This window comes from Canis lupus, chromosome 35, assembly GCF_048164855.1.
Source record: "Canis lupus baileyi chromosome 35, mCanLup2.hap1, whole genome shotgun sequence".
NCBI lineage: Eukaryota > Metazoa > Chordata > Mammalia > Carnivora > Canidae > Canis > Canis lupus.
Genome location: NC_132872.1, coordinates 2,470,916 through 2,495,581, shown reverse-complemented (window position 1 = coordinate 2,495,581; position 24,666 = coordinate 2,470,916). Strand labels below are relative to the sequence as shown.

The window sequence follows — 24,666 nt, the reverse complement described above, 5'->3', positions numbered from 1 at the left end:
AAGATCTCATCATTTGCTACAAAATGAATGATAGAGGATATTGTGCTAAGTGAAATAGGTATGAAAAAGATAAATACTGTATGGTTTCAATCATGTGAAATCTAAAAAAACAAAATGAACAAATAAAACTGAAACAGACTCATAAATACAAAGAACAACTGGTGGCTGCTAGAGGAGAGGTGGGTGCAGTGATGGGCAAAATAAGTGAAAGGAACTAAGAGGTACAAACTTTCAGTTATAAAATAAGTCACAGGGATGAAAAGGTACAACAGAGGGAATATAGTCAACAATACTGTAGTAATGTTGTATGTGACATATAATGGCTACTTATCATTGTGAGTACTGAGGAATGTAGAGAATTGTTGAATCACTATGGTGCACACCTGAAACTAATACAGTGTATATCAACCACATTTCAATTAAATATTTTTCAATTGAATAAAATCTTTGGTTTATCTAACAAAGACATCTTTAGGATGTGAAAAAATCCCATTTTCCTAAATGAGTAAGGTAGCAAAGTCTAAGGAAGAGTTTCTCAAGTGGTAGTTCTTAGGTAGTTCACACAGATGTCCAGAACAATCAGGGATGCCTGTTAAAAATGCAGCTTACTGAACCCCACCCTAGATCTCCTGAATCAAGCTCTTTTAAGGGTCTGCATCCAGGAACGCACATTTTTTAAAAATATTTTACTTATTTATCCATGAAATACAGAGAGAGAGAGAAAGAGAGAGAGAGAGAGAGAGAGAGAGGCAGAGACACAGGCAGAGGGAGAAGCAGGCTCCACACAGGGAGTCCGATGTGGGACTTGATCCCAGGACTCCAGGATCATGCCCTGGGCCAAAGGCAGGAGCTAAACCGCTGAGCCACCCAGGGATCCCCAGGAATGCACATTTTTAAAGTGCCACATGTGATTTTACCCACATTCAAGTTTAAGAATAGGCTACTGTTTGTCACTTGATGATAGATGGCTAGAAATCACAATGTTACTAAGAAAAAGCATCACATAGTTATTAGGCTAAGGTTTTCCTTAGACAACTGAGACTCGCATAATTATCAAAGTTAAAATGCTGAACATATATGGAAAGGCTACTTCACTGCAAGAGGTTTAAATTTTATTAGCAAATCAATATTCTACTTTGAAATTTCGCACAGACCTGCACATTCTGCCACTGATTATATTTTGAAGGACTTTTATTTTCTTAAAGATGTATTCATTTATTTGAGAGAGAGCGAGCGAGCATGTGGGTGGGGGGCGGAGGGAGAGAGGAGAGAGAATCCTCAGACTCCCTGCTGAGCACATAGCCCAACAGGGGGCTCAATCCCAGAACCCTAAGGTCATGACAGGAGTTGAAATCCAGTTGGATGCTTAACTGAGTCATCCAGACGCCCCAAGCACATGTAACATCATCTCTCTTATCCTCTATGACCCAAATAAAGTCTGAATACTTGACTTTTGATATCAAAGGAAAGTATATTCACTGGTATTACCCATGAGAATTTTTTTTTAAAGATTTTATTTATTTATTCACAAGAGACACAGAGAGGCAGAGACCATAGGCAGAGGGAGAAGCAGGCTCCATGCAGGGAGCCCGACATGGGACTTGATCCCAGAACCCCGGGACCACGACCTGAGCAAAAGGCAGATACTCAACCACTGAGCCGCCCAGGTGCCCCAGCCCTTGAGAATGTTTTGATTGAATTCTACTTTACCTCTAAAGTCCCAAGGGTGTCCATTAAACCTAATCACACAGAAGTCAGTTGTCATTTTCAAAGCTAAGAAAGTGAATAGACAATCGTTCCTGTTTTACTTTCTCACTCATCCATTAATCCATCCATCCATCCATCCTTCTATCCATCCACTCAAATAAATTCTCAAAGGGCATTTGGCATTGTACTAGGTGTTGTACAATAAAAAGAGAGAAAGACGGAACTCTCTATGGTAGGCAGAATCCTAAAACGGTGTCCCAAGATTTCCCACCTGAATAGCTGGGACTACAAATATAAAATATACTGATTATGTTCCATACGTGGCAGAAGGAATTTTGCAGATATAATCAAAGTTACTAATCAACTGACTTTGAATTAAACTAAAAAGAGATAATCTGGCTATACCAGTCTCATCACATGACCCCTACGGCTGCTAGCAGATGTCAATGATTCTAAGCATGAGAATTTGACACAACATTGCTGGCTTGAAGGTGGAGAGGGCCACTATAAGGAACGCAGCCTCCAAGATGCCAGAGTGACCTGAAGCCAACAACCAGCAAGAAAATGGAGACCTCAATTTTGTGACTGTGAGGAACTGAATTGTACCAAACCCTGAATGATCCTGGAAGCAAACACCTTCCCCAAACCCCCAGATTGACATTGATTTTAGCCTTGTGAGAGACCCTGAGTAGGTAACTCAGCTGAGTTCAGTCTTCTGACCTATAAAACTGTAAAATATTAAGTCAGTGTTGTTTTATTTTTTTAAAAGATTTTATTTATTCATGAGAGAGAGAGAGAGAGAGAGAGAGAAGCAGGCTCCATGCAGGGAGTCCGATGTGGGACTCGATCCCGGGTCACCAGGATCACACCCAGGGCTGAAGAGGGCGCTAAACCTCTGGGCTACCGGGGCTGCTCGTCAGCGTTGTTTTAACCTAATACATGCTGCTATACACACACACAAGTTTCTTTGGGGTATACATCTCAGAGTCTGGAATTTCTGGGTCATAGAGTATGTGTATTTTCAATTTTGCTAAGTTGTTAAGTATTTTTCAAAGTCAGTGCATCAATTAACATTCCCATTAGCATTGTATTCCCAATGCTTTACCTTTTTCCAGTACTTGGTATTGTCAGTGTTTTGAGTAGTACCTCAGTTTGGTCTTATTTTCCATTCCTTTGATTACAAATAAGGTTGAGCACTTTTTCACATATTTATCAGTCTTCTAGAATTCCTCTTTAGTAAAGTACCAGTTTAAGTATTTCCTCAGTTTTCTACTGGGTTGTCTTCTTGTTTGTAGAAATTCTATACAAATTCTAGATATCATTTGTTTGATGTGTTTATTGGAAATCTTTTTCTTACTCTGTGATCTGTCTTTTCACTATGATACGCAGATCATTTTTAAAAACCTGTTTTTAATGAAAAACATCTATTACCTAGTTTTTGCAAGAAATAAGTTTAATAAACCAGTTAAAATCCTTAGTTTAAGACTTTCTTCAGGGACACTGGGTGGCTAGGTCAGTTTAAGTGTCTGACTCCTGATTTTGGCTCAGGTCTTGATTTCAAGATCATGAGTTCAAGCCCCATGCTAGGCTCTATGCTGGGTGGAGCCTACTTAAAAGAAAAAAAAGAAAGAAAAAAATAAGACTTTCTTCAAATAATAAAACTCTAGAAATTTAAAAGAGCAAGGAAAAAAGCTAAAAGTGAAAAAGGAAATACCTTAAATTTTTAGAGCTAGTTATGATTCTAAAATTAGTTGCATTGCACTGGATATTGCTGGCTACTTCAGGAATTCAAAATAATGTTCCTTGGTATGAATTACCATATTTATCATATTTTTTCTAAGCTTGAATGGAATAACTGTTTCATAAGTAAATTGAAAAAAATAACGAACATGTATAATACCACTCAAAAGTCGTATTTCATATTACAGCATTTGATCAATATTAACCATCCAGCCAACAAATACAACCACAGTAAAAAGAAACAGACTCTAAGAAATCCTTGGCCCCAGCGCTGCTGCCATTCCTCTAGTTTCAACATTGATTTTGTGGTAATCCAAGACATATCTTCCAAACCCATCTGAAGGTGCCATCCTACAATTTACTCTTCCTACTTAAATAAAAATGCCAGTAGAGTTGAGTTCAGATTTCCCCCTTGAAACAAACTTCAGTCTTATTTCAGATGCTTTTATACCCAATAGCCATGTTCCCTCCCTTGGTCTCTGCCTAACTATATAAAGTACACACGCCTGTGTGCATATGTTAATAAATAACAGAAGTCTTTTTACCTCAGTCTTCCCTGTTGTTTTTTTTTTCTAAAGACTTTATTAGAAAGAGACTGTGCATATGTGAGCAGGGGTTGGGGTAGAGGGAAGGGAAAGGGAGAGAATCTCAAGCAGACTCAGTGCTGAGGACAGAGCTCCATGCAGGGCTCAATTTCGTGACCCTGAGATCATGCCCTGAGCAGAAACCAAGAATCCTGGACCCCTGGGTGGCTCAGTAGTTGAGCGTCTGCCTTCAGCTCAGGCGTGATCCTGGAGTCCCAGGATCGAGTCTCACATTGGGCTCCTTGCATGGAGCCTGCTTCTCCCTCTGCCTATGTCTCTGCCTCTCTGTCTCTCATGAATAAATAAATAAAATCTTAAAAAGAAAAAAAAGAAACCAAGAATCCAACGAGTAAACCAACAGCCATCCAGGAGCCCCCTCAGTCTTCTCTACTGTGTTGGTATGATATAAGATTTATGCTACTTGTTAGGCAGAAAAGAAAGGAAGAAGCATGTGGATGAGAATATGTAAAAGCTATAAAATTTCTCATTTCAAATGGAGGTAAAGTTATAAGAGGGATATGAATGTTATTTCCTGACAAGTGTTCTCAGTATTCCACATTCCAATTCAATATGCAGATTTTCAAAGAAACTTTGTTACAAAAGCCAGTAGTATATATAATATTATATCCATACTTCTGAAACTGGGATATACATTGGTGGGGGGGGGGTGTTACAGAAAAACAATAGAATAAATGTTATAGAAACTTATTTGGTTTGATTTTTCCTAATGGCTGGTAATTTGAAGCCATAGATTTGTTATTAAAGCAAGCATGAACAGGGGTGCCTGGGTGGTTCAGTGGGTTAAACATTGGCCATTTAAAAGTGGAATTCTTTTATTCATTTATTCGTTCGTTCACTCATTCATTCATTCATTCATTCATGAGAGACACAGAAAGAAAGAGAGGCAGAGACACAAGCAGAGGGAAAAGAAGGCTCCATGCAGGGAGCCCGATGTGGGACTCGATCTCAGGACTCCAGGATCACGCCTTGGGCTGAAGGCAGGCTCTAAACCACTGAGGCACCCAGGGATCCCCTAAGTGGAATTCTTAATAAAATTCTAAGACTTAAAATTTCAAGTTCCCCAATGAGGCAATTTCAAGCTCTCCACCCCAAATCTTCTCTGAAGTTAGAGGTACTCCAATCTTTGTATATGGAGAGATATGTGGGAGACCATAGATGTTAAGTATAAACAGGTTTGAGGGAAGTCTGACTGGCTCAGTGGTTGTCTGCCTTTGACTCAGGGCGTGATCCTGGGGTCCTGGGATTGATCTTGCAGGAGGTTCCCTGCAGGGAACCTGCCTCTCCCTCTGCCTGTGTCTCTGCCTCTCTCTCTCTCTCATGAATAAATAGTCTCTAAAAAACAAACAAGTTTGAAAGGCGAGTTAAGCCAACTTCCATGTTTTGGAAAAAAATCTAGGTTTTTGTGTGTGGCCTATAAACTTAGCCAGGCTACATACAATATATAACATTATTTCTAAGAGGAACTGGTTTTGAAATTTTGTTTGTAAACTAAGTTTTTAAAATTGCATATAATTTGTTAAAACAATACCACTTCTAGGAATTAGCCCAAAGGAAATAATAAGAGATGTAGGCAAAGAATTATATTTAAAAATGTTCATAGTGTTATTCATAATAATATTAATAATGAAAAATTTGAAATAGCCTAAATGTTCAACAAAAGGGACCTAAGTACAAAGATTTAATTACATACTCTGAAGCTATTACTTTTATAAGTACTTTTATAAGAAAATGATAACAGACATGACATGGTATTTCTAATATGCTGTAAGATGGAAAAAAGTAAAATACAAAAAGCTGATACCATGTTTTTCAATATATATATACATGCATTAAAAAAAAAAAAACTGGGATCCCTGGGTGGCTCAGCGGTTTGGCGCCTGCCTTTGGCCCAGGGTGCGATCCTGGAGTCCCGGGATCGAGTCCCACATCGGGCTCCCGGCATGGAGCCTGCTTCTCCCTCCTCCTGTGTCTCTGCGCCTCTCTGTCTCTCTCTCTATGTCTATCATAAATAAATAAATAAATCTTAAAAAAAAAAAAAAAAACTAGAAGAAAAAAACAAACAAAAGCCTGGAAGAATATGTCAAAATGTTCACAGTGGTTATATGTACGGTAATACCAGGCCTTTTTGCCCCCTTTCCTTCCCTTGTGTATTGTTTTATCAGATCTTTTACAGTAAACATGTATTACGCTTACAAATATAAATGAATTCAAATTAAATATGTAGGATTATATATAAGCATGAAGAGCTCCCAACTGTTTGTTACCAACTGGTTCTATGACACAAGGAAAAATAGAAAAAGTAAGTCTTTTCTCTCTGAATTAAAATACTTTTTCTCCTTGTACAAAAAAATTCAGATGCACCAAAACAGATTGAGATATCCTCTCTCACCTATCAGAATGACACAGATCAAAATGAATGAGAAAATCAGCAGGTGCACAGTAACGACAACTCCATCACTGCTGATACAAATCTAAGCTGAACAATCCTTCTAGAAGGACAATTTTACAGTGTGTATATAAAAAAGCCCTAAACTATGCATACCTTTTAGCCAACCAATTATATTTCTAAGAATTTATCCTGAGGAAATAACTGGACAAGTTTGCAAATATATACATACTGGACTATTCTCAGGAATACCATATGTAACAGTGAAAGTTGAAAACAATCACAATGTACGTTAAGAGGGCAAATTAAATGACAGTGTATATACAGTATACTACCATTAAAAATTATGCTACTGGGGGTACCTGGGTGGCTCAGCTGGTGAAGAGAAGGACTCTTGGTTTCGGCTCAGGTCATGGTCTTAGGAATGACAAGATCCAATGCCACCAACTCCATACTCAGGGAACTCAGGGTGAAATCTGCTAAGTCTCTCTCTCTCCCTTTGCTCCTCCCCCTGCTCGTGTGTGGGTGCACATGCTCACTCTCTCTCAAATAAATAAATAAAATCTTAAAAATTATGAGGGCACCGACGTAGCTCAGTATGCCTTTGACTCAAGGTCACGGTCCCAGGGTGCTGAGATTGAACCTGTCTGACTCCCCACTCAGCAGGGAGTCTGCTTCTCTCTCTCTCTCCCCCCCTTCCGCCCCTCCCCGTGTTCTCTCCCTCTCTCTCTCAGATAAATAAAATATTTAAAAATTTAAAAAATTCTAAAAAATTAGCTACTTATCTCTATTTTCTGACATTGTATCTCATATAATGAAAAAAATTAGGTGAGAAAACAGCCTTTTGTGATCCCATTTTTATATTTTAAAAAGAATGTATATATACATATTTTTTAAGATTTTATTTATTCATTCTAGAGAGAGAGAGAAAGAGGGTGAGCACAAGCCGGGGGAAGGGCAGAGGGGGAGAAAGAGGGACAAGCTGACCTACTCCCAACCCCACTGAGTGCAGAGTCCTACGTGAGGCTTGATCCTGGAGATCACGACCTGAAAACAAGAGTCTGACGATCAAACTATCAAGCCACCTAGGAGACCCAAGAATGTGTACATTTATGAAGAAAATGTTTGGAAGAGTTCCAACCAGTGTTCACCACTAAATTCATCTCTGCTAAGTGGAATTATGATCTTTAATGCCCTTTTTAAAACTTTTCATACCACAATGAATATGTAAAACTGTTAATATCAGAAGAAATTATTTTTATTTATTTTTTTAAAAGATTTTATTTATTTATTCATGAGAGAGAACAGAGAGAGAGAGAGAAGCAGAGACACAGGCAGAGGGAGAAGCAGGCTCCATGCAGGGAGCCCGATGTGGGACTCAATCCCAGGACTCCAGGATCACGCCCTGGGCCGAAGGTACCGCTAAACCGCTGAGCCACCTGAGCTGCCCAGAAATGATTTTTAAGTCTACTAAACTGAACTAGTCTCATTAATCAAATAAAATTAGTTTTACTGTTTTCTTTTTCCTCATTTCTGAGGCTCTTAAGACTATTCTTCCTGTTTTGAACACCTAACACTCAGTGGATGGCAAATGTGTCAAATATATATTAATGCCTCTATTAACAAAGATGGCATACTTAAAAATGGCAGGCTGTGTGAACAAGATTTTATTTCTAAAAGAAAAAATTACATATCTCCCCAACTCTGAGATGCTCCCAAGGATCATGCAATTATGATTGGACCCCATTTACTGACACGTCCTCCCTTTGCCTCTGCCTTCTGACCGTTATTGCAGCGTTTTCAGCTCTAGACACCATGGGCTTACTGTCTTCATCAATCAGGAAAAACCTTGCTAAAAGAAATATGATGCAGAAAATAAATAATATAGAAAACAAATTTCTAGTCAAAAGTATATGCTCCAACATTACTGTCCAATATAACTTTCTATGATGATGGAAAGGTTCTACTGTCCGTGCTGTCCAATATGACAGGAAGTGGATCTATCTAATGTGCTGTGTCCAATATGACACACTTGGCTACTGAGCACTTGAAATGTGGCTAGTGTGACTGAAGAACCAAATTTTTAAATTTTAACCTTATTTTAATAACCACCTATGGCTAGGAGCTACCATACTGGACAGCACTACTCTAGAAAAATTCACAGTACATACACTGTGGTTGATTTAAACTGTACGTAAGAATCCAAGAACAATATGATTTCCACTTAAGACCTGGCACTCCAGTGCATATTTCAAAAACAAACGAAATTATAATATTAACAGATTGTTATCTTGAAAAATTACAGACTGTCTCCATGAAAAATTAAATGGCCTTTCAGCAATCCTCAGTCTTTACCTAAAAAATAAGCATCTGTTTCTTGAACGTCTCAATTCCTGTGGTTTTAGTAACACTGCATTATCTTGGCTCACCCACTACATCTCAAATTTGTTTTCTTTTTTGGTATAATCTTAGTCTCTCTCTCCTGCCTTTACTATACATTTTCCCCAAAGCCGAGTTCTTAATTTCTTTTCTGTCTTCTACTCAGAAACTTCTCACAGCTTCAACTCTAACCCTTATGCCTTCAGCAAAACAGCACCATCTCACTATATAACCTTAAAAACATCATTTAACCTCTGAGACTGCTTCTCGTTTGTAAAATAATTTAATGGCTATCATGGTTCCTTCGGCTTTAAGAGTCTCTGAATTCTAGTAAAGGCCTAGTTATGGAACTTTGTTCTCAGGCTGATTTGACTTCTTGCCTTTTGTTAAAATTATAATTATTATTTATTTATTTATTCATGAGAGACACACAGAGAGGCAGAGACATGGGCAGAGGGAGATGTAGTCTCCCTGCGAGGAACCGGATGTGGGACTTGATCCCAGGACCCCGGGATCACGCCCCGAGCCAAAGGGCAGAAGCTCAACTGCTGAGCCACCCAGTTGCCCCTATTTCTTGCCTTTTTAAATGCTGGTTATCCCACGGCTACGAGTGACAAACTTTTTCACTCTCCACACTTTCGCTGAGCAGCTCATAAATTCTTCATTATGACTCTCTCAAACATATGGGGTAACCCGGACTTCACTCTTAAAACTCTAGATTTAGGGACACCTGGCTGGCTTAATCGATAGAGCATGAGACTTTTTTCAGGTTATGAGTTCAAGCCCCACTTTGGGCAGAGTTTACTTAAAGATTTAAAAAAAAAAAAAAAGCTCCAGATCTACATTTCTATTCATTGAACAAGATTAACTAAATGTGCTAACAACTCCTTTAAAAGTATCAAGCAGGGAAGCCTGGGTGGCTCAGCGGTTAAGCATCTGCCTCCGGCTCAGGTCGTGATCCTAGAGACCCGGGATCGAGTCCCACATTGGGCTCCCAGTATGGATGGAGCCTGCTTCTCCCTCTGCCTGTGTCTCTGCTTTTCTCTCTCTGTGTCTTTCATGAATAAATAAATAAAATTTATAAAAAAAATAAAATAAAAGCATCAAGCAAGCCAAAGAAATTACATGTAGCAAACTTCTTCGTCAGTGGCTTAGCGATCAAAAACACAAGTTTTAGGATTAGATGTATCTGAATTTGTCACTTAGTAGCTGTGTGACCTTGATCAAATTAATGTCAAGTCTCCATTTCTTCTTATGTAAAATGAGGTTTATTTTTTTTTAAAGATTTTATTTATTTATGCATGAGAGACATAGAGAGAGGCAGGGACACAGGCAGAGGGAGAAGCAGGCTCCATGCAGGGAGCCTGACGTGGGACTCGATCCCGGGTCTCCAGGGTCAGGCCCTGGGCTGAAGGCAACGCTAAACTGCTGAGCCACCTGGGCTGCCCTAAAATGAGGTTTAAAATAGTGTTTATAGCTCATATCATTGTTGTATGCACATATGTTTATATATAGAGCTTGAAACAACACCTAAAACATGCTAACAGCTCAATAAATGTTAGCTATTATTATCAAAAGCATCACCATCTTAGTCCTCCAGATTTAACAGTTCAGTCATTTTCACTGCATTCTGTCCTTTAAAAAATAAATTCAACCAGCATTTGTACATTTTCATTTTCCAATATGATCTCTAATTTTCATTCCCTTAGTGATTTAGATTATTGCAGCCATCCAATCAGATTACTAGGTTTCTTAATTCTGATAGGTTAAAACTTCATTTATTTTTTCCTTTATATTGGCTAGTATAACGCCTTATACGTAAAATTTTGCTATTAGTAGACAAGTCAAATGATCTTTACATTTACTTATTTATTCCTCCATTAGATCCCTTGAGTTTTTTGAGGGCAGCAGGTGTTGGTCCTCTCTGTATATCTTCACCTATCAAATTCCTTAGCAAATGTTTGTTCAACAAATGAATGTTGATTAGTCCTCCTTATCTCAATCCCAATAAACCTATCCTCAGTCTAGTTTCCACATATGCAAAAGGCAGCTCATATATTTTCTAATTCAGTCATTTATTCTGACGAAACTGGCCTGACCACAACATTATAAAGAGCAGTCTCACGGTATTAGAACTCTTGATTTTGGAACAAAAAATTCTGCTCAAATTAAGCAGAAAGGGGAATTTATTAGCTTGTATACTTTGAAATTTCAAGGACAGCACAAACTTAAAGCCTGGCTATTGGCTTTAAAGGTTCAAACACTATCATCAGAACTTGGCTACACTCTTTCCATCTTTTGGCTCTGCCTTCCATTTATTGGTAAGTTCCAGGCTCACACTGTATTATCTCAGCAACCCCAGTATCCAAAGCATGCCTCTCTCTCAACAGCTCCAATAAAAAAATTCAGAATTAACAGTCATGTGTGCTGACTGGAAATGTGCCCATTTTTGAACAATCACTGTAGCCAGAAGGATGGACTACATTGATTGGTGAGACCTGCCTTACTCATGTGCACACCCTTGTGTTGGGATGGGATATCCATGAAATTGAAGGGGATGATTTAATAGGAAAACTGGAGTATGAAAGAAAGAGGGATGCATAATGGACTGGCAAAATTAACTGATGTGCCACATACTCTAGGATTTTTTGCATGTTGTCCACTAATGCCTGCAATGGCTTTCCTTCTTATATCTGCCTACTCAAATCCAAGCTACATCCTTTCTACCCCAAAGTCTTCTGTGATTTCCTTCTAAGATTTTCCTTGTCCACTGGACCAGGTTACCTATTCCCAAATAAATATTTCCCTTTTCCTAAAGATCTACCTTTTTAAACAAACAAGAGTGAAAAACCTCAAGAAAACATTCCTGATAAATTCTAATCACGTCAAATTATAAACAGTATGGGTAATATATGCTGTTTCTTAGAATAAATATTATAAAATCTATCGATATTATACATATAGGTATATATAATACTCAATTTTCCTGGCTTTAAATTTTAAGTAGTCTAAACAAAACATTTTAACTAACATAAGTCGTGTGTGAATTCATCAAAGTACTTGATATAACAGGTACACTATGGTTTTGGAGTTACCTCAAACTAAGCTCAAATCCTGGCTAATACTGCCTTTCCTGGCCTTTAGCTACAGATCTTCAAACAAATTATCTAATATCTCCAAACCTTAATTTCACTATCTGTAAAAACAGTAATAGTAATACCTATCTGTACATATGGAGGCTATGTTGTATAGCAGAGAAAAAAAGAGTCAGATGGACCTGGGCTGAAATTCTCCTAATACTAGTTATGTGACCTTCTCCGAGTGATTCCTCATCTGTAAACTCTGAGTGCCTCCTCATATGTAAAGGGGAAATAATAATGCTTAGTCCACTGGTTGTTTTGAGCATTTAACAAGGCAGTGTGTTTTAAAACATCTAGCACAATGAATAGCAAACAGTGTATACTCAATAAATGATGATATCCACACTAAATTATCTGTTTAAAATAATTCCAAGGGGCACCTGGCTGGCTCAGTCAGAAGAACATGTGACTCAATCTCAAAGTTGCAAGTTTGAGGCCACAGTGGATGTAGAGATTATTTAAAAATAAAATACTTTAGGACTCTTGGGTGGCTCAGTGGTTGAGGGCCTGCCTTCAGCCTGGGGTGTGATCCCGGAGTCCCAGGATCCAGTCCCGCATCCGACTCCCTGCATGGAGCCTGCTTCTCCCTCCCTGTGTCTCTGCCTCTCTCTCTCTGTGTGTCTCTCATGAATAAATAAAATCTTAAAAAATAAATAAAATATTTAAGGGGTGCCTGGGTGGCTTGGTTAAACAACTAACTCTTGATTTTGGCTCAGGTCATGATCTCAGGGTTGTGAGATCTAGCCCCACCACAGCTCCACGCTGGTCGTGGACCCTGCCTAAGTTCTCTCCCTTTCCTCCCTTCCCTGTCCAAAAATAAAAAAATTTAAGAATCTAAAAATTTAAAAATAATTCAGAGCACAGAAAGGGAAAAATTCATTGGGATTAGTTATTTTTCTTCACACATAGCTTTAAGTTTTCTTTGTTAATAAAAAATTTCTTAAATGCAAAACATGTTGGTCTTAGAACTATTTAAAAGCAGGTAAGAGAATGACCAGATACACCCCTGTAATCAACTTGTTCTTTAGCTGCAGGCTTAATGCAGTAGTCCTGAAATGACTCACACCAATATAAAATCACGGCATTACCCATCTCCTGACCATCCTAGGCCATACAGCCATCTCCTGAAAAGAATCAGGAAATCAGGGGTGTGACTGACAATTTTAGATGCTGTCTATCAGAACACATACAAAAGGCAAGTGGGGGGCAGCCCAAGTGGCTCAGCAGTTTAACATCTGCCTTTGGCCCAGGGGCGTAATCCTGGGGACCTGGAATCGAGTCCCACATTGGGCTCCCTGCATAGAGACTGCTTCTCCCTCTGCCTGCGTCTCTGCCTCTCTTTCTCTCCGTGTCTCCCATGAATAAATAAATTAACTCTTAAAAAAAAAGGAAAAAAAGAAGGCAAGTGGTTGTTCACGCTTATCTCAGCAATAACGTTTAATTTTAAGAACATTCACTAAAAAAATACAAATGATCTTCAGTACAACTGTTTCCAAAAAAGAGATTAAATAATTAGACATTGACTTTCTTCCGTTTTACAGGAAGAAAGTTTTTCTGGAAAGAGGTTTCTTGGAGTGGTTTAACAGTTACGTTCGTTTTTCTAGCAAGCGAATCGTACGTAATACTCCCCAATCTTTAATGAGCGCGCAGAGACTTAATCAGAGAATTTAAAATAAAATGGAGTGACTATAAGACGCAAAGTACTACTCATTCTTTCGTCTCCAAAAAGAAAAAAAAAAAAAAGAAAAGAAAAAACACCACGGTATATCAAAATAAAAAACTACATCATACTATACAAACTTGTGTAAGGGATTTTTTTTCCCCTCCTTTGTGTAAAACATGAATAGGCTCGGTTTTTAACCTACTCCCTGAGGAAGCTATATTTCAAACACAAGAGAAACATATTATGTCGAACGCCTCAGTCACCAGACATTGTTCTCCACAACTAAAAAAATAAAATAATTAATAATAATAATACCCCATTCCTTATTACCTTTCCTGTGTTCAAATTTATGTATAAAACAAAGCTTTTGGGATGCCTGGGTGGCTCTTTGGCTCAGGGCGTGATCCTGGAGTCCCTGGATCGAGTCCCACATCGGGCTCCCTGCATGGAGCCTGCTTCTCCCTCTGCCTGTGTCTCTGCCTCTCTCTCTGTGTCTCTCGTGAATAAATAAATTAAAAACCTTAAAAAAAAAAAACACCACAAAGACTTTTTTTTTTTTTTTTTAAAAAAAGCATTAACTCCAGCGGCGGCAGGCAATGCATGGGTCCGCTCTCGTCCCCACGTTCCAGGGAGCGCAGGAGGAAAGAGAAAAGTGACAGGAGCCTGGAGGCTGGCTCGCTCGTTGTACAAGTAACTTGCGTATAAGTCAACTAGATAAAAGGAGAGGGGAAAGTCACAGCCTAGGGGTCCCATTTTTTAAAAAATTTTATTTCGTTATTCATGAGAGACCCAGAGAGGGCGGGGCAGGGGCACAGGCCGAGGGAGCAGCAGGCTCCCCTCAGGCAGCCCGACGCGGGCCTCGACCCCGCGCCCCCGGGGTCACGGCCCGGCCCGAGGCGGCGCCCCACCCCGAGCCCCCCGGGCGCCCCCGGGGCCCCGGCAGGAAGCGCCCGCAGGAGCGTCAGCGCTCGGGGGCCCCATCCCCGCGCCGTCCGCCCGGCACCCGAGTCGAGGGGCGCCCGCAGGCCCCGGCGGCTGACGAGTTAGTCCCTCAGGGAGCGCGGCCCCCGCGCCCGGCGCTCTTCCTCAGGGATGCCGCCGTCCGCCGCCTCGCCCCGGGCTCCACCGCGGGGGGGCGGCTGGGCCCCGTCCCGCGGCCCCGTCCGGCGCGGCTCCGTGACGCCCCCGCCGCGCCCCAGGCCCCGCCGCCAGCACGGCCGCCCCCGGCCCCGCTCACCCGCCCGGGTGGTGTCCGTCAGGTCGTGGTTGGCCGCTCCCCGGGGGAACTCCCTCAGCTTCCGGCCGCTCAGGCTCAGCACCCCGGTCACGGCCGCCTCCTCCAGCGCCCGGTCGAGGGAGCGGCTCCACGGACCCGGGCCCGGGCCCGTCCCCGCGCTGGGGCCGCAGCTAACGCCGGAGAGACCACCTCCCGAGGCGACCGGGCCGCAGCACTCCGCAGCGGTGGCCACAGCAACCAGACCCGCGGCCGCCATTTCCCAGCCGCCAGCTCTCCGGCCGCGGCTCGGCGCATGCGCAGCCAGCGCCGCCGGGGGGCGGGGGCGGGGGCGGGGGCGGGGCGGCCGGTGCCCCGGGGGAGGGCTGCGGGGCGGCTCCGCCCACGCCGCGGGCTTCAGCGAGGCCGAGGCGGAGCTCACGCGTCTGGGGCGGCCGCCCCCTCCAGGCGTGCAGGAGCATTTTTATTTATTTCTTAATTTTTTTTTTTTTTTCCAGTAGCATTTTTAAAATGCCTCAGATGCCCAGGGCGTGATCCTGGAGACCCGGGATCGAATCCCACGTCGGGCTCCCGGTGCATGGAGCCTGCTTCTCCCTCTGCCTAGGTCTCTGCCTCTCTCTCTCTCTCTGTGACTATCATAAATAAAAATCAAAAAAAAAATAAAAAATAAAATAAAATGCCTCAGACAACGCTCCCCGCAGGAACTTCTCTGCCTCCCTCCCTCCATCTGGAGGAGAAACGTGAAGGTTCGCCACACGGCTGCGGCCAGAAACGCAGGCAGGGAGAGCGGGGCGCCCTGGGGCGCGCCCTACGGAACGTCTCCTCCCCGCGCCTGCCGTTCCATACACCCAGCGATCTAAACGGAGACGTGGATTCGGGCTCCCGAACTCCATCCTTATTTGACCAGGATTATGTGAACGTGTGTGTTGGGTCCTCCTTCCCTTTTTATAAATTAGCTCTTAACAAAAATAAAGCAAACACTTTAAATAGCATTTTGTCCTTTAGTCAAGATTTTTATTGAACAAATCAGGATTGAATGGCATTAAAGTCTTTAAAATTTTTGTCTGGAACCAAAATTGGGGGGGTGGGGGATGACCGGACCATACTCTAAATGTGGGAATTAGAAATAGAATGGAAGAAAATGATAAAAATCAATCACTTAGGGACGCCCGGGGGGCCCAGTGGTTGAGCGTCTGCCTTTGACCCAGGGCCTGATCCTGGAGACCCTAGGATCCAGTCCCACATCGGGCTCCCTGCAGGGAGCCTATGTCTCCGCCTCTCTCTGTGTCTCTCATGAGCAAATAAAAACTTAAAAACAAACAAACAAAAAAACACACACACACACTTACTGAAAACCTGGAAAATACTTCATTTTAAACCAGTTAGGCTTTCTTTACATTGCCACCAGACTGCAGCATATTCTTTTACACATTTAAGCCGTTCCTGCTACAAGATGTAAAGTTCCCTACAACCAATTGACTAGTATTTCTGGGAAACAGAAAAAGCTGCCAGTGCTCTTTTCCTATATTAGAATCTAATAATCCAAATATATAGAAGTTTGATTTTTAATATGTTGTATTTTGATATACAAAATTTTTAGTATGTTGTATTTTGATATACAACAAAAAAGGGCTGAATAGGGGTAGTGGGGTTAATCTATCAGAATTTAGAGAAAAGGAACCTGTATCATGGATGGTTTTAAATCAAATCTGACTAAAACCATAATCATATATTCCATGTTAATGCTACAATGCTACGGGTTACATCTTTATAAAACGCACCATTATATCATCTGAATTTGATTACCTATTACCTTCCATATCTACACTAAATTTTTCTAACAAGTTCTCCAGAATATGGCCTCATTCTTCCCACCTACCTACACATTTATCTCATTAGAATTGCAACATACCACGCTAATCTTGGCCTCTGAACTTCTGACCAAGTTTATAGATTGACATTACTTTGTCAACTAGATTTTAAGGTCATTATGTTAAACTCTGTAATTATCTTCCATACCCCAGAGTTGAGTATTTTAATTGGAGCTAAGTAAGAATGAATGGAAGCAGACACAGAAGATGTGTTGTGCACTAACACTGCAGATGTTATGTACTACTAGGAGAAAAAGAAGTTTGGGAGGGAAGAAAAAATTTTTAGAACAGGGTAGATAAATCTGTAAGTACTTAAAATCCAAAAGAAAAGCCTATGGATAGGAGAAATGAAGATTCTGTATATACCACAAGAGCAAGACCTAGGTAAAGAGAGGCTGGAAGAAAAGATAACTCAGAGTTAATTTTAAGACTTTTAAAGATTTGAGGTCTCATCTACAAAGGTAGAAGTCTCCTCCTACTCCCTCAATCTTCCCCATAAAACAAGAGTATCATTCTGTGAGAGATTAGGAAATGGAATCACTGTGAGGATTTCACTAATGTCCAATGATGAATAAAACGTGTTGAGAAACGGTTGCAAAAAGGCTATGAGCAAAGGAGCTACAGGGGCCTGTTACTTATTCTACAACTGTTCTGTGGCCCGGAAATAGCTGAAAAAACTAGGCAGTGAGGGTTATTGAATGTTAGGAATTGATAGAGGACTTCCCTGCTACTTCCTGTTTATTTTACGGCTAAAGTAACTCATTGAATATCAAGGGCAATAGTTTCACTCAAATCTCAAGAGTTTTCCAGCTCTGTTATCTCCCTACGCCATGCAGAAATAAAATGCTTTCCTCTTTCTACTCACTAAGAACATGTGGTCACTCCTTTAAGACTCCATTTTTATAAACTCAGAGCAATGGGATTAAAATCTTCATCAATCTTATGCTCTTCAAATGTAAAGCACAGAAACTGGTTTGGTGAAGACATTCAATAAATGTTCGGTTCTTCCCTTTCTGACTCCTTTAATAAGACGCACTAATAACTTTTTTAAACTTTATACAAGAAAAATTAGTATGATTTTTTTCTCATTAAAGGAAAGTGGAAATAGAAGTAGAAATCAGACACATACACACTATGGAAATAGTTTCCTATTCATCTTTAAACATCAGTAAACCTCATGTAAAATACATTTCAGAACAAGGAATTTCAGCTCCAGCATTGTACTACTTCCTTGTTTCATCAAGATTTTTGGAAGATTTGATAGAATTAACAACGTCAGAGGAAAAAAAGAGGCGTTAGTAAGAAAATTAAATTCCTTATTAGCGGCCCACAATAGTCTAGTACTCCGTTGTAAATGCTTGTGGTTTATTGTTAACACTTTTTAAAAGGGAGTAACTTCAAATTGAGCTATGTAAAAAGAACGGTCTTTAAAAGGAAGCTTATAGACACCCGGGTGGCTCGGCGGTTGAGTGTCCGCCTTTGGCTCAGGGCATGATCCCCAGGATCGGGATCAAGTCCCACATGGGGCTTCCTGCAGGGAGCCTGCTTCTCCCTTTGCCTATGTCTCTGCCTCTCTCTCTCTGTGTCTCTCATGAATAAATACAATCTTTAAAAAAAAACTTTTTTTTTTTTTTTTTTTTTACAGGGGCAACAGAACAAATAATTTTGATGATGCTTTGTCAAATACACTACTCAAAAATGACGAAAACATTTTCTGCTCTGATAGTGCCTGTATTCAGAAGGTATGGTATCCATTCTTTGCAGTGCAAAGTCAGCTATTTTTTTCTCTTATCTCATTATAGCAATGAATCTGAATCAGGACAAAAATTACCCCAATATACTAAGAAACAAAACAAAAGAGCAAAGGGGAAAAAGAGAAAACTAAGAAACAGACTATTAACTATAGGGAAACTGCTCGTTACCACAGGAAAGGTGGATGGAGAGATATCATGGTGAAATAGATGATAGGGATTAAGAAATAGATGATAGGGATGCTGGTCATGATGAGCACTGGGTGATTAAAATAAAAATATAAAGAAATAAAAATTAAAAACTATCCTGACACTGTGTATGCTGTGTTAATTATAAAGCTCCTGACAGCAAAATAGGATATATATATATATAGTCTAACAAAAAATTATCAGTGGGCAATGAAGCCTATAATAGGTTTCTTCATACTTAAAAGTATTTTATGATGTGCTTGTAATTTAAATTGTGAAATTTATGCCTATTAGAAAAAAATGTCAAAAAAAAAAAAAAAAAGAAAAAAATGTCTAGTTAGCAACTCTGGCCTTAGCATCTCCATAGCTTTAATACCGAAATAATGAAGTCTCAATAATCATGGTTGAGTAGATTTACTTAGCATGCTACAAATGCTAAAGCATGGCTAATTACCGTTTCTTAGACATCTGACAGCTACTTTCTCTGGGTGTTCAAGTCACAGCAGCAGTTTATTATGAATTGAGAATTAAAAGACCTGAGCTCAAAAAGTGAATCTGCCATATATAAATCTTGAAAAGCTGAACCTCGGGATCCCTGGGTGGCGCAGCGGTTTGGCGCCTGCCTTTGGCCCAGGGCGCGATCCTGGAGACCCGGGATCGAATCCCACATCGGGCTCCTGGTGCTTGGAGCCTGCTTCTCCCTCTGCCTGTGTCTCTGCCTCTCTCTCTCTCCGTGTGACTAACATGAATAAATAAATTTAAAAAAAAAAAAGGTTAGAAAAGCTGAACCTCACTTAACTAAGATGTAGATAAGAGAAGTTGAAATGGATGATGGAGAAAGGTTCATCCAGCTTGAAATTCTGCATTCTAAGTAAATTTGATTCTTTAACTCCTAGCTATTTTGCTTCCTGGTTGGAGCTTATGAATGAAATGGTCAAAAGGCAGTGAGAATGAGTCTAGACTGATTTACCAATTTAACTGGTAGGTAGTTTTTCAAACCCTAAAAATTATAACCACTACAAAGTTCTTTGTAGCACAGAACAATCTAAAAACCACAACTCAATCTTTATAGCTAAGAATAAATGTGAGACCTGTAACATTTTATTTGTTAAAAATGAACAGCTTCAGAATAGATCTAAATTTGTAACTTTTCCAAAAAACACCAAAAAGTACAGTGTAAAGCATCTCCTCATTAAATACAAACTTTCATTTTGTGATGCACTGCATCAATGTTTTGCATACACCTTGATGCAAAGGAAATTTTAAGTTGTATCTTGTTTAAAAAAAATTTAAGAACTGAAAAAGGAAGACTACAATCACATTCCAAGAAAGGAAATTTTCCTCCAACAAAGCATATTCTTTTGTTTATATACAACATGTTACCACTCAAGAATTTTAATTTAGTTAACAAAGGCAAAATTTTATATTTAAAAAGAAAATGAAATTAGAGATGCATGAAGGAGCAAAAGTTTAATACACCAAAGACACTTTGTTGTTTGATGCAATTAATGTCAATATTTGGGACAATTTTTAAGGTTTTCAAGAAAAATGGCATTAATAATAGCTCTGTACAATATTTAAAATTAAAAAAATGAAAGCATCTTTATACCATATTTTCACAAACTGTTCTAAAGACAGCAAATTTGTGCTCAGTTGTTTTTCTTTTGCTTTAAAATAAGCTACCAGTGACTCTTAACCAGTCTAAAATAAAATGGACTGTTCATGGATGAAATCTAAGCATTTGTACTTGCAAAAATGTTTTGCAATGAGTCCTTGGCCAAAGGAGACTAGAGTTTATTTTCAAATTGTGTGACTGGCTTCCAATAATCCCTTATGAGTAGACTCACTGGCAAAATACCAGATATTAAGGATCAGATCTAATTCTTTGGTATAAGCATGAAACTGTTATTGATACTTTTCCGTGGCTAGCATAAACCAAGTAACCCAAGGAGCATGAGAGAAAACAATGACGTCTGATATACAATGCAAGGCAGGCAAGAGTGATAACTTAATGTTTTGTTTTGTTTTACAGGGAAAATCAATACCAGTACACACTAAGGAAACCAACACTTACTTAGAAGTTTTAACATTACAGCAAACCAAAAGGTTAAGCTTCAAAATGGCTGAACTTGTGGCTGGAATATTTTGCTGCATTTTGGCATGATACTGTAACTTCTAGTATACAACCCTCTGACAACTTTTAGCACTAGCTTGGCACAACAGATTAATTTCTCCCACCCCTTCAGAGCATGGAAGAAAAAAAAAAAACCATCTTACCATAGATGCCTGAACTTTATACAAGAAAGGTATAAAACAAGGTTATAATGTAACTCAATTACCATTTTGCACTTTTTTCTTTGTGACATTTACAAGTATACTTTTGATTTTGAAGCTGTATACTGTTTAATTAGCAAGCTTAAAAAGCTTATAAAATTCAACTTTTTGAGTAAGAAGTCTAGGACTTTATGGCTATTGATTTAACCATCAACATATCTAAGGGACTCAATACATTTTGATAATTAGGATTCTTCTAGATATCATTTGAAGAATTCTTCATGGACATTGGATTCAAGACTACACTAAATTCAAACAGTATACCTATGTCTTGGGTTTTGAAGTTTTTACCTCAGTTACCTATCTTCAACCTGCTACTTACTTCCTCTCCTGCTTTCTTCATTTACTAAACACAATTGTCAGGTTTTTACATTGGACCTTCTCTTCCAAGGCTCTATCAGGTAATTCTGTAAACACATTTATTTATAACCTTTAAACATCAATATTTTAAACAAAGACTAATGCCTAGAGTCATATTTCTTATTAAAAGTTCAGTATTAAAGATTTATAACTCTGGAGGATTAACCTAACATTATCTGAAAAGTGACCCAAATTCCAGGTATTCCCATAAATCTCAAAACTCAAAACTGGAATTCTAGTGATTTTTTAATAACTCTAATGAAGAAAAGTCAACCGCACTTATTACATCCACACTTATTAAAGGATAGGTGACAACAACAAAGGGACCTACTCATATCTCTGAAGACCAAGATTTACCATGGCAAAGTGTAAAACACAGGCAAAAGTGATGAGATCCTAAATACCACTACATAAAAATAATCAATTTCTATCTTTGTGTCTTCTTTCTGCTTCATGAGGAACCAAAGAAGTCAAATAGAGAATTTTTCTGTCTGGGCCAACCATGGAATCTTAAGAACAGATAGGTATATTCCCTGTTATTCTTTCAGGGCATTATTTATACATGTTTAAAAAAAAACAACGAAAACAACTTCAAAAATAAAAATAAGATTTAGCCTTGTGAATATTCGGAAATAAAGTTTCTTGAATTTCTGTGATGAACTCTTCAAGCAATTCAACTTTTAAAACAGAGTCATCACTCAAAAGTCCCTTTGACATGGGATCTATCCCACGGTTACAAAACGGCTTCCTCCTTTGTTGAACGTGAGAGTGGCTCTTTGTTCCTTCAGGATCCCAAATCGCTCATTCAAAGTCATCCCTGTCTAGAGAAAACAAAACAAAAAAATTAACAACTTGACTGTTAGCCGTTATTTCCTTAAGAACAATAATGTGATCATGGTAATTCAAAGTAACAGCAATATTTCCTAAACATTTAAGCATATGAACTCACTTAACTCTAACAAAAACCATACGAAATAGGTAAATTTAGTGAAGTTTAGAGAAGTTATAGTTAATTTACCTACTTAGAGCTCCAGAATTTCAACCTGATGGTCTGATTCACAATCTCTACCTCCTAACCACTACAAATGCCTACTTATATACTATATAAAACATGTCCACAAGTCATACATGCAGGAGTTTCTCTATTTGAATTATTTTTAGGCTCTACAAACATTGCCACAAATTCTAGTGAGGTCTTTGATAAACATAATCATTATTTACACGTGAACATTTATAACAATTTTCTTGAATTTCTCTGAGTTTTTGGATTTGTGTGAGTTCCTCAGGGAAATTCAAATCAAACTCAAATCAAAATCTGGTTTTTAATTAACAACAGAAAGCACACCCAAATTATACTTCACCCTTTGTGAAAGTAAAGCAACCATGACAAAATAAAAAGAAGTAAAACAAATTTGGTCTAATTTCTGTCCATATTTCATATTTCCAATTCCACACATTCTTACATCAATGGATACCAAAAAAAGCATTTGACAAAATCCAACATCAACTCATGATACAAATTCTCAATTATGAATAAAGGGAACTCCCTCAAACTGATATAGAGAATCTACTAAAAACCTACTGCTAACATCATATTCAATGATGAAACATTTAATGCTTTCTTTTCACACTTGAGAACAAGGCAAGCATACCATGCTCTGTTTCTATTTAACACTGTCCTGAAGGTTCTAGCCATTACAGTAAAGAAAAAAAAAAAAGAATTAAGTTTTAAAGACTGGAAAAAAATTTGGAGGATGACAGGATTGTTTATAAGGAAAATGCTAAGGAACCTACAAAATTACCAAAAATAGGTAAATTTTAGCAAGGTCATAAGACACAAAGTTAATATAAAAAACCACAGTGAAAAAAAAAAAAAAACACAGTGAGACATACCACTTCACAATGAATTGCATAGTTATAATCAAATGACAGAGAATAACAAGTATAGATGAGAATGTGGAGAAATTTAGAAGTCTCATACATGCTGGAAGGAATGTAAATATTGCAGCCACTTTGGAAAACAAGTCTGGCAGTTGATATGACCTAGCAATTCCACTTGTAGGTTTTTACCCAGGGGAAATGGAAACATATACTCACACAAAAAAACATGTACATGAATGTGCAGATGAGCATTATTCACAATAGCCACAGACTGGGAACAGCCCAAACCAAAATATCAACTAATGAATGAATAAAATATGGTACATTCATATGATAGAACATTATTCAGTGATAAAAAGATCATGCACTATGGATGAACCTTGAAAACACTATGTTAAGTGAAAGAAGTCAGTCACAAAAGATCATATATTGTATGATTTTATTCATATGAAATGTCCATAATAGGCTTATCTATAGAAACAAAGCAGATTGATCAGTGGTTTCCTACGGTTCAGGAGACTTAGAACACTGTATTTAATTCATTACACACTTTTTAAAAATACTCTCAACGAATGGCCCAAAGAAATTAAAAAAAAAAAATTTACCTGTTTTCCAACACTATTTATGTCAAATTGTAGGGGGACACCTTTAGGAACTTTCTTTACATCAGATTGCTCCCGTTTTGTCAAGAATGAGGGTACAGCAGTACGAGTTAACCGTGGTTTCTGAGTTCTAGTATAAAAAAATAAAAATGAAATCAGACAAGCTTGATAATCAAAAGAAGAAAAATAAATCATTTGGTACAATAAGATCTTGACTTCTACACATGTTCCAAAGTATTAGGGCTACACTGTGTCAAAAAAAGTACAACAGTCCCCCCCTTATCCATGGACTGGCCCCTACTCAACCAGTAGATACCATACCTGAAACGGCAGATAGTACTGAACCCTTACAAATACTATATAGTTTTTTCCTATACATATATACCTTTAAATTATAAAGTTTAATTTACAAATTAGGAATGGTGTGAGATTAACAATAACTAATAGTAAAACAGAACAACTGTGACAGAATATTGAAATAAAAGTTATGTGAATGTGGTCTCTCTCCCTTCCTCTCTCAAAATATATTATACTTACCATGTAACATTATAAAATGCCTACATGAGATGAAGTGAAGTGAATGATGTAGGAATTGTGATGTAGTTGTTAGGCTACTACTGACCTTCTGACAATAATACATCAGAAGGAGGACCATCTGTTTCCAGAGCACGGTTGACTGGGTAACTGAAACCATGGAAAGTAAAATCACAGACACGGGGGTAATATCGTACCTGGTTCTTGACTAGAGATGAAAATTTATAATCACTCAAAGAATACCTTTTTTAAGTAAACCTATAAACTTTTCAATAATTTAGAATGATTAG

At 38.8% G+C, this 24,666-nt stretch overlaps 2 protein-coding genes across 28 annotated transcripts in view; both read right to left on the bottom strand.

The window, feature by feature from the left end:
- The window catches only part of LRCH3 (leucine rich repeats and calponin homology domain containing 3), a 125,634-nt gene extending 110,475 nt beyond the window's left edge, over positions 1-15,159 (bottom strand). For all 15 annotated transcript variants that reach the window (XR_012024421.1, XR_012024420.1, XM_072812186.1 and 12 more), the window contains exon 1: positions 14,858-15,159. Coding sequence is in view for 13 of the 15 variants with exons in the window: in XM_072812186.1 (XP_072668287.1) it covers positions 14,858-15,113 (256 nt within the window). In the remaining 2 variants the exon portion in view is untranslated. The remainder of the gene's footprint in view (positions 1-14,857) is intronic.
- A 4,571-nt stretch (positions 15,160-19,730) lies between these two features.
- Positions 19,731-24,666, bottom strand: part of FYTTD1 (forty-two-three domain containing 1) — a 39,495-nt gene continuing 34,559 nt past the window's right edge. For 7 of the 13 annotated variants that reach the window (XM_072812167.1, XM_072812165.1, XM_072812169.1 and 4 more), the window contains 2 exons: positions 23,846-23,972; positions 19,731-22,180 (listed from right to left, as the gene is read on the bottom strand). In XM_072812167.1, coding sequence (XP_072668268.1) covers positions 22,082-22,180; positions 23,846-23,972 — 226 coding nt within the window. In that variant the 3' untranslated portion in view covers positions 19,731-22,081. Of the gene's footprint in view, positions 22,181-23,340; positions 23,431-23,845; positions 23,973-24,350; positions 24,527-24,666 lie in introns of those variants that run through there. The other 6 variants (XR_012024416.1, XR_012024417.1, XM_072812168.1 and 3 more) reach the window with 6 other exon arrangements.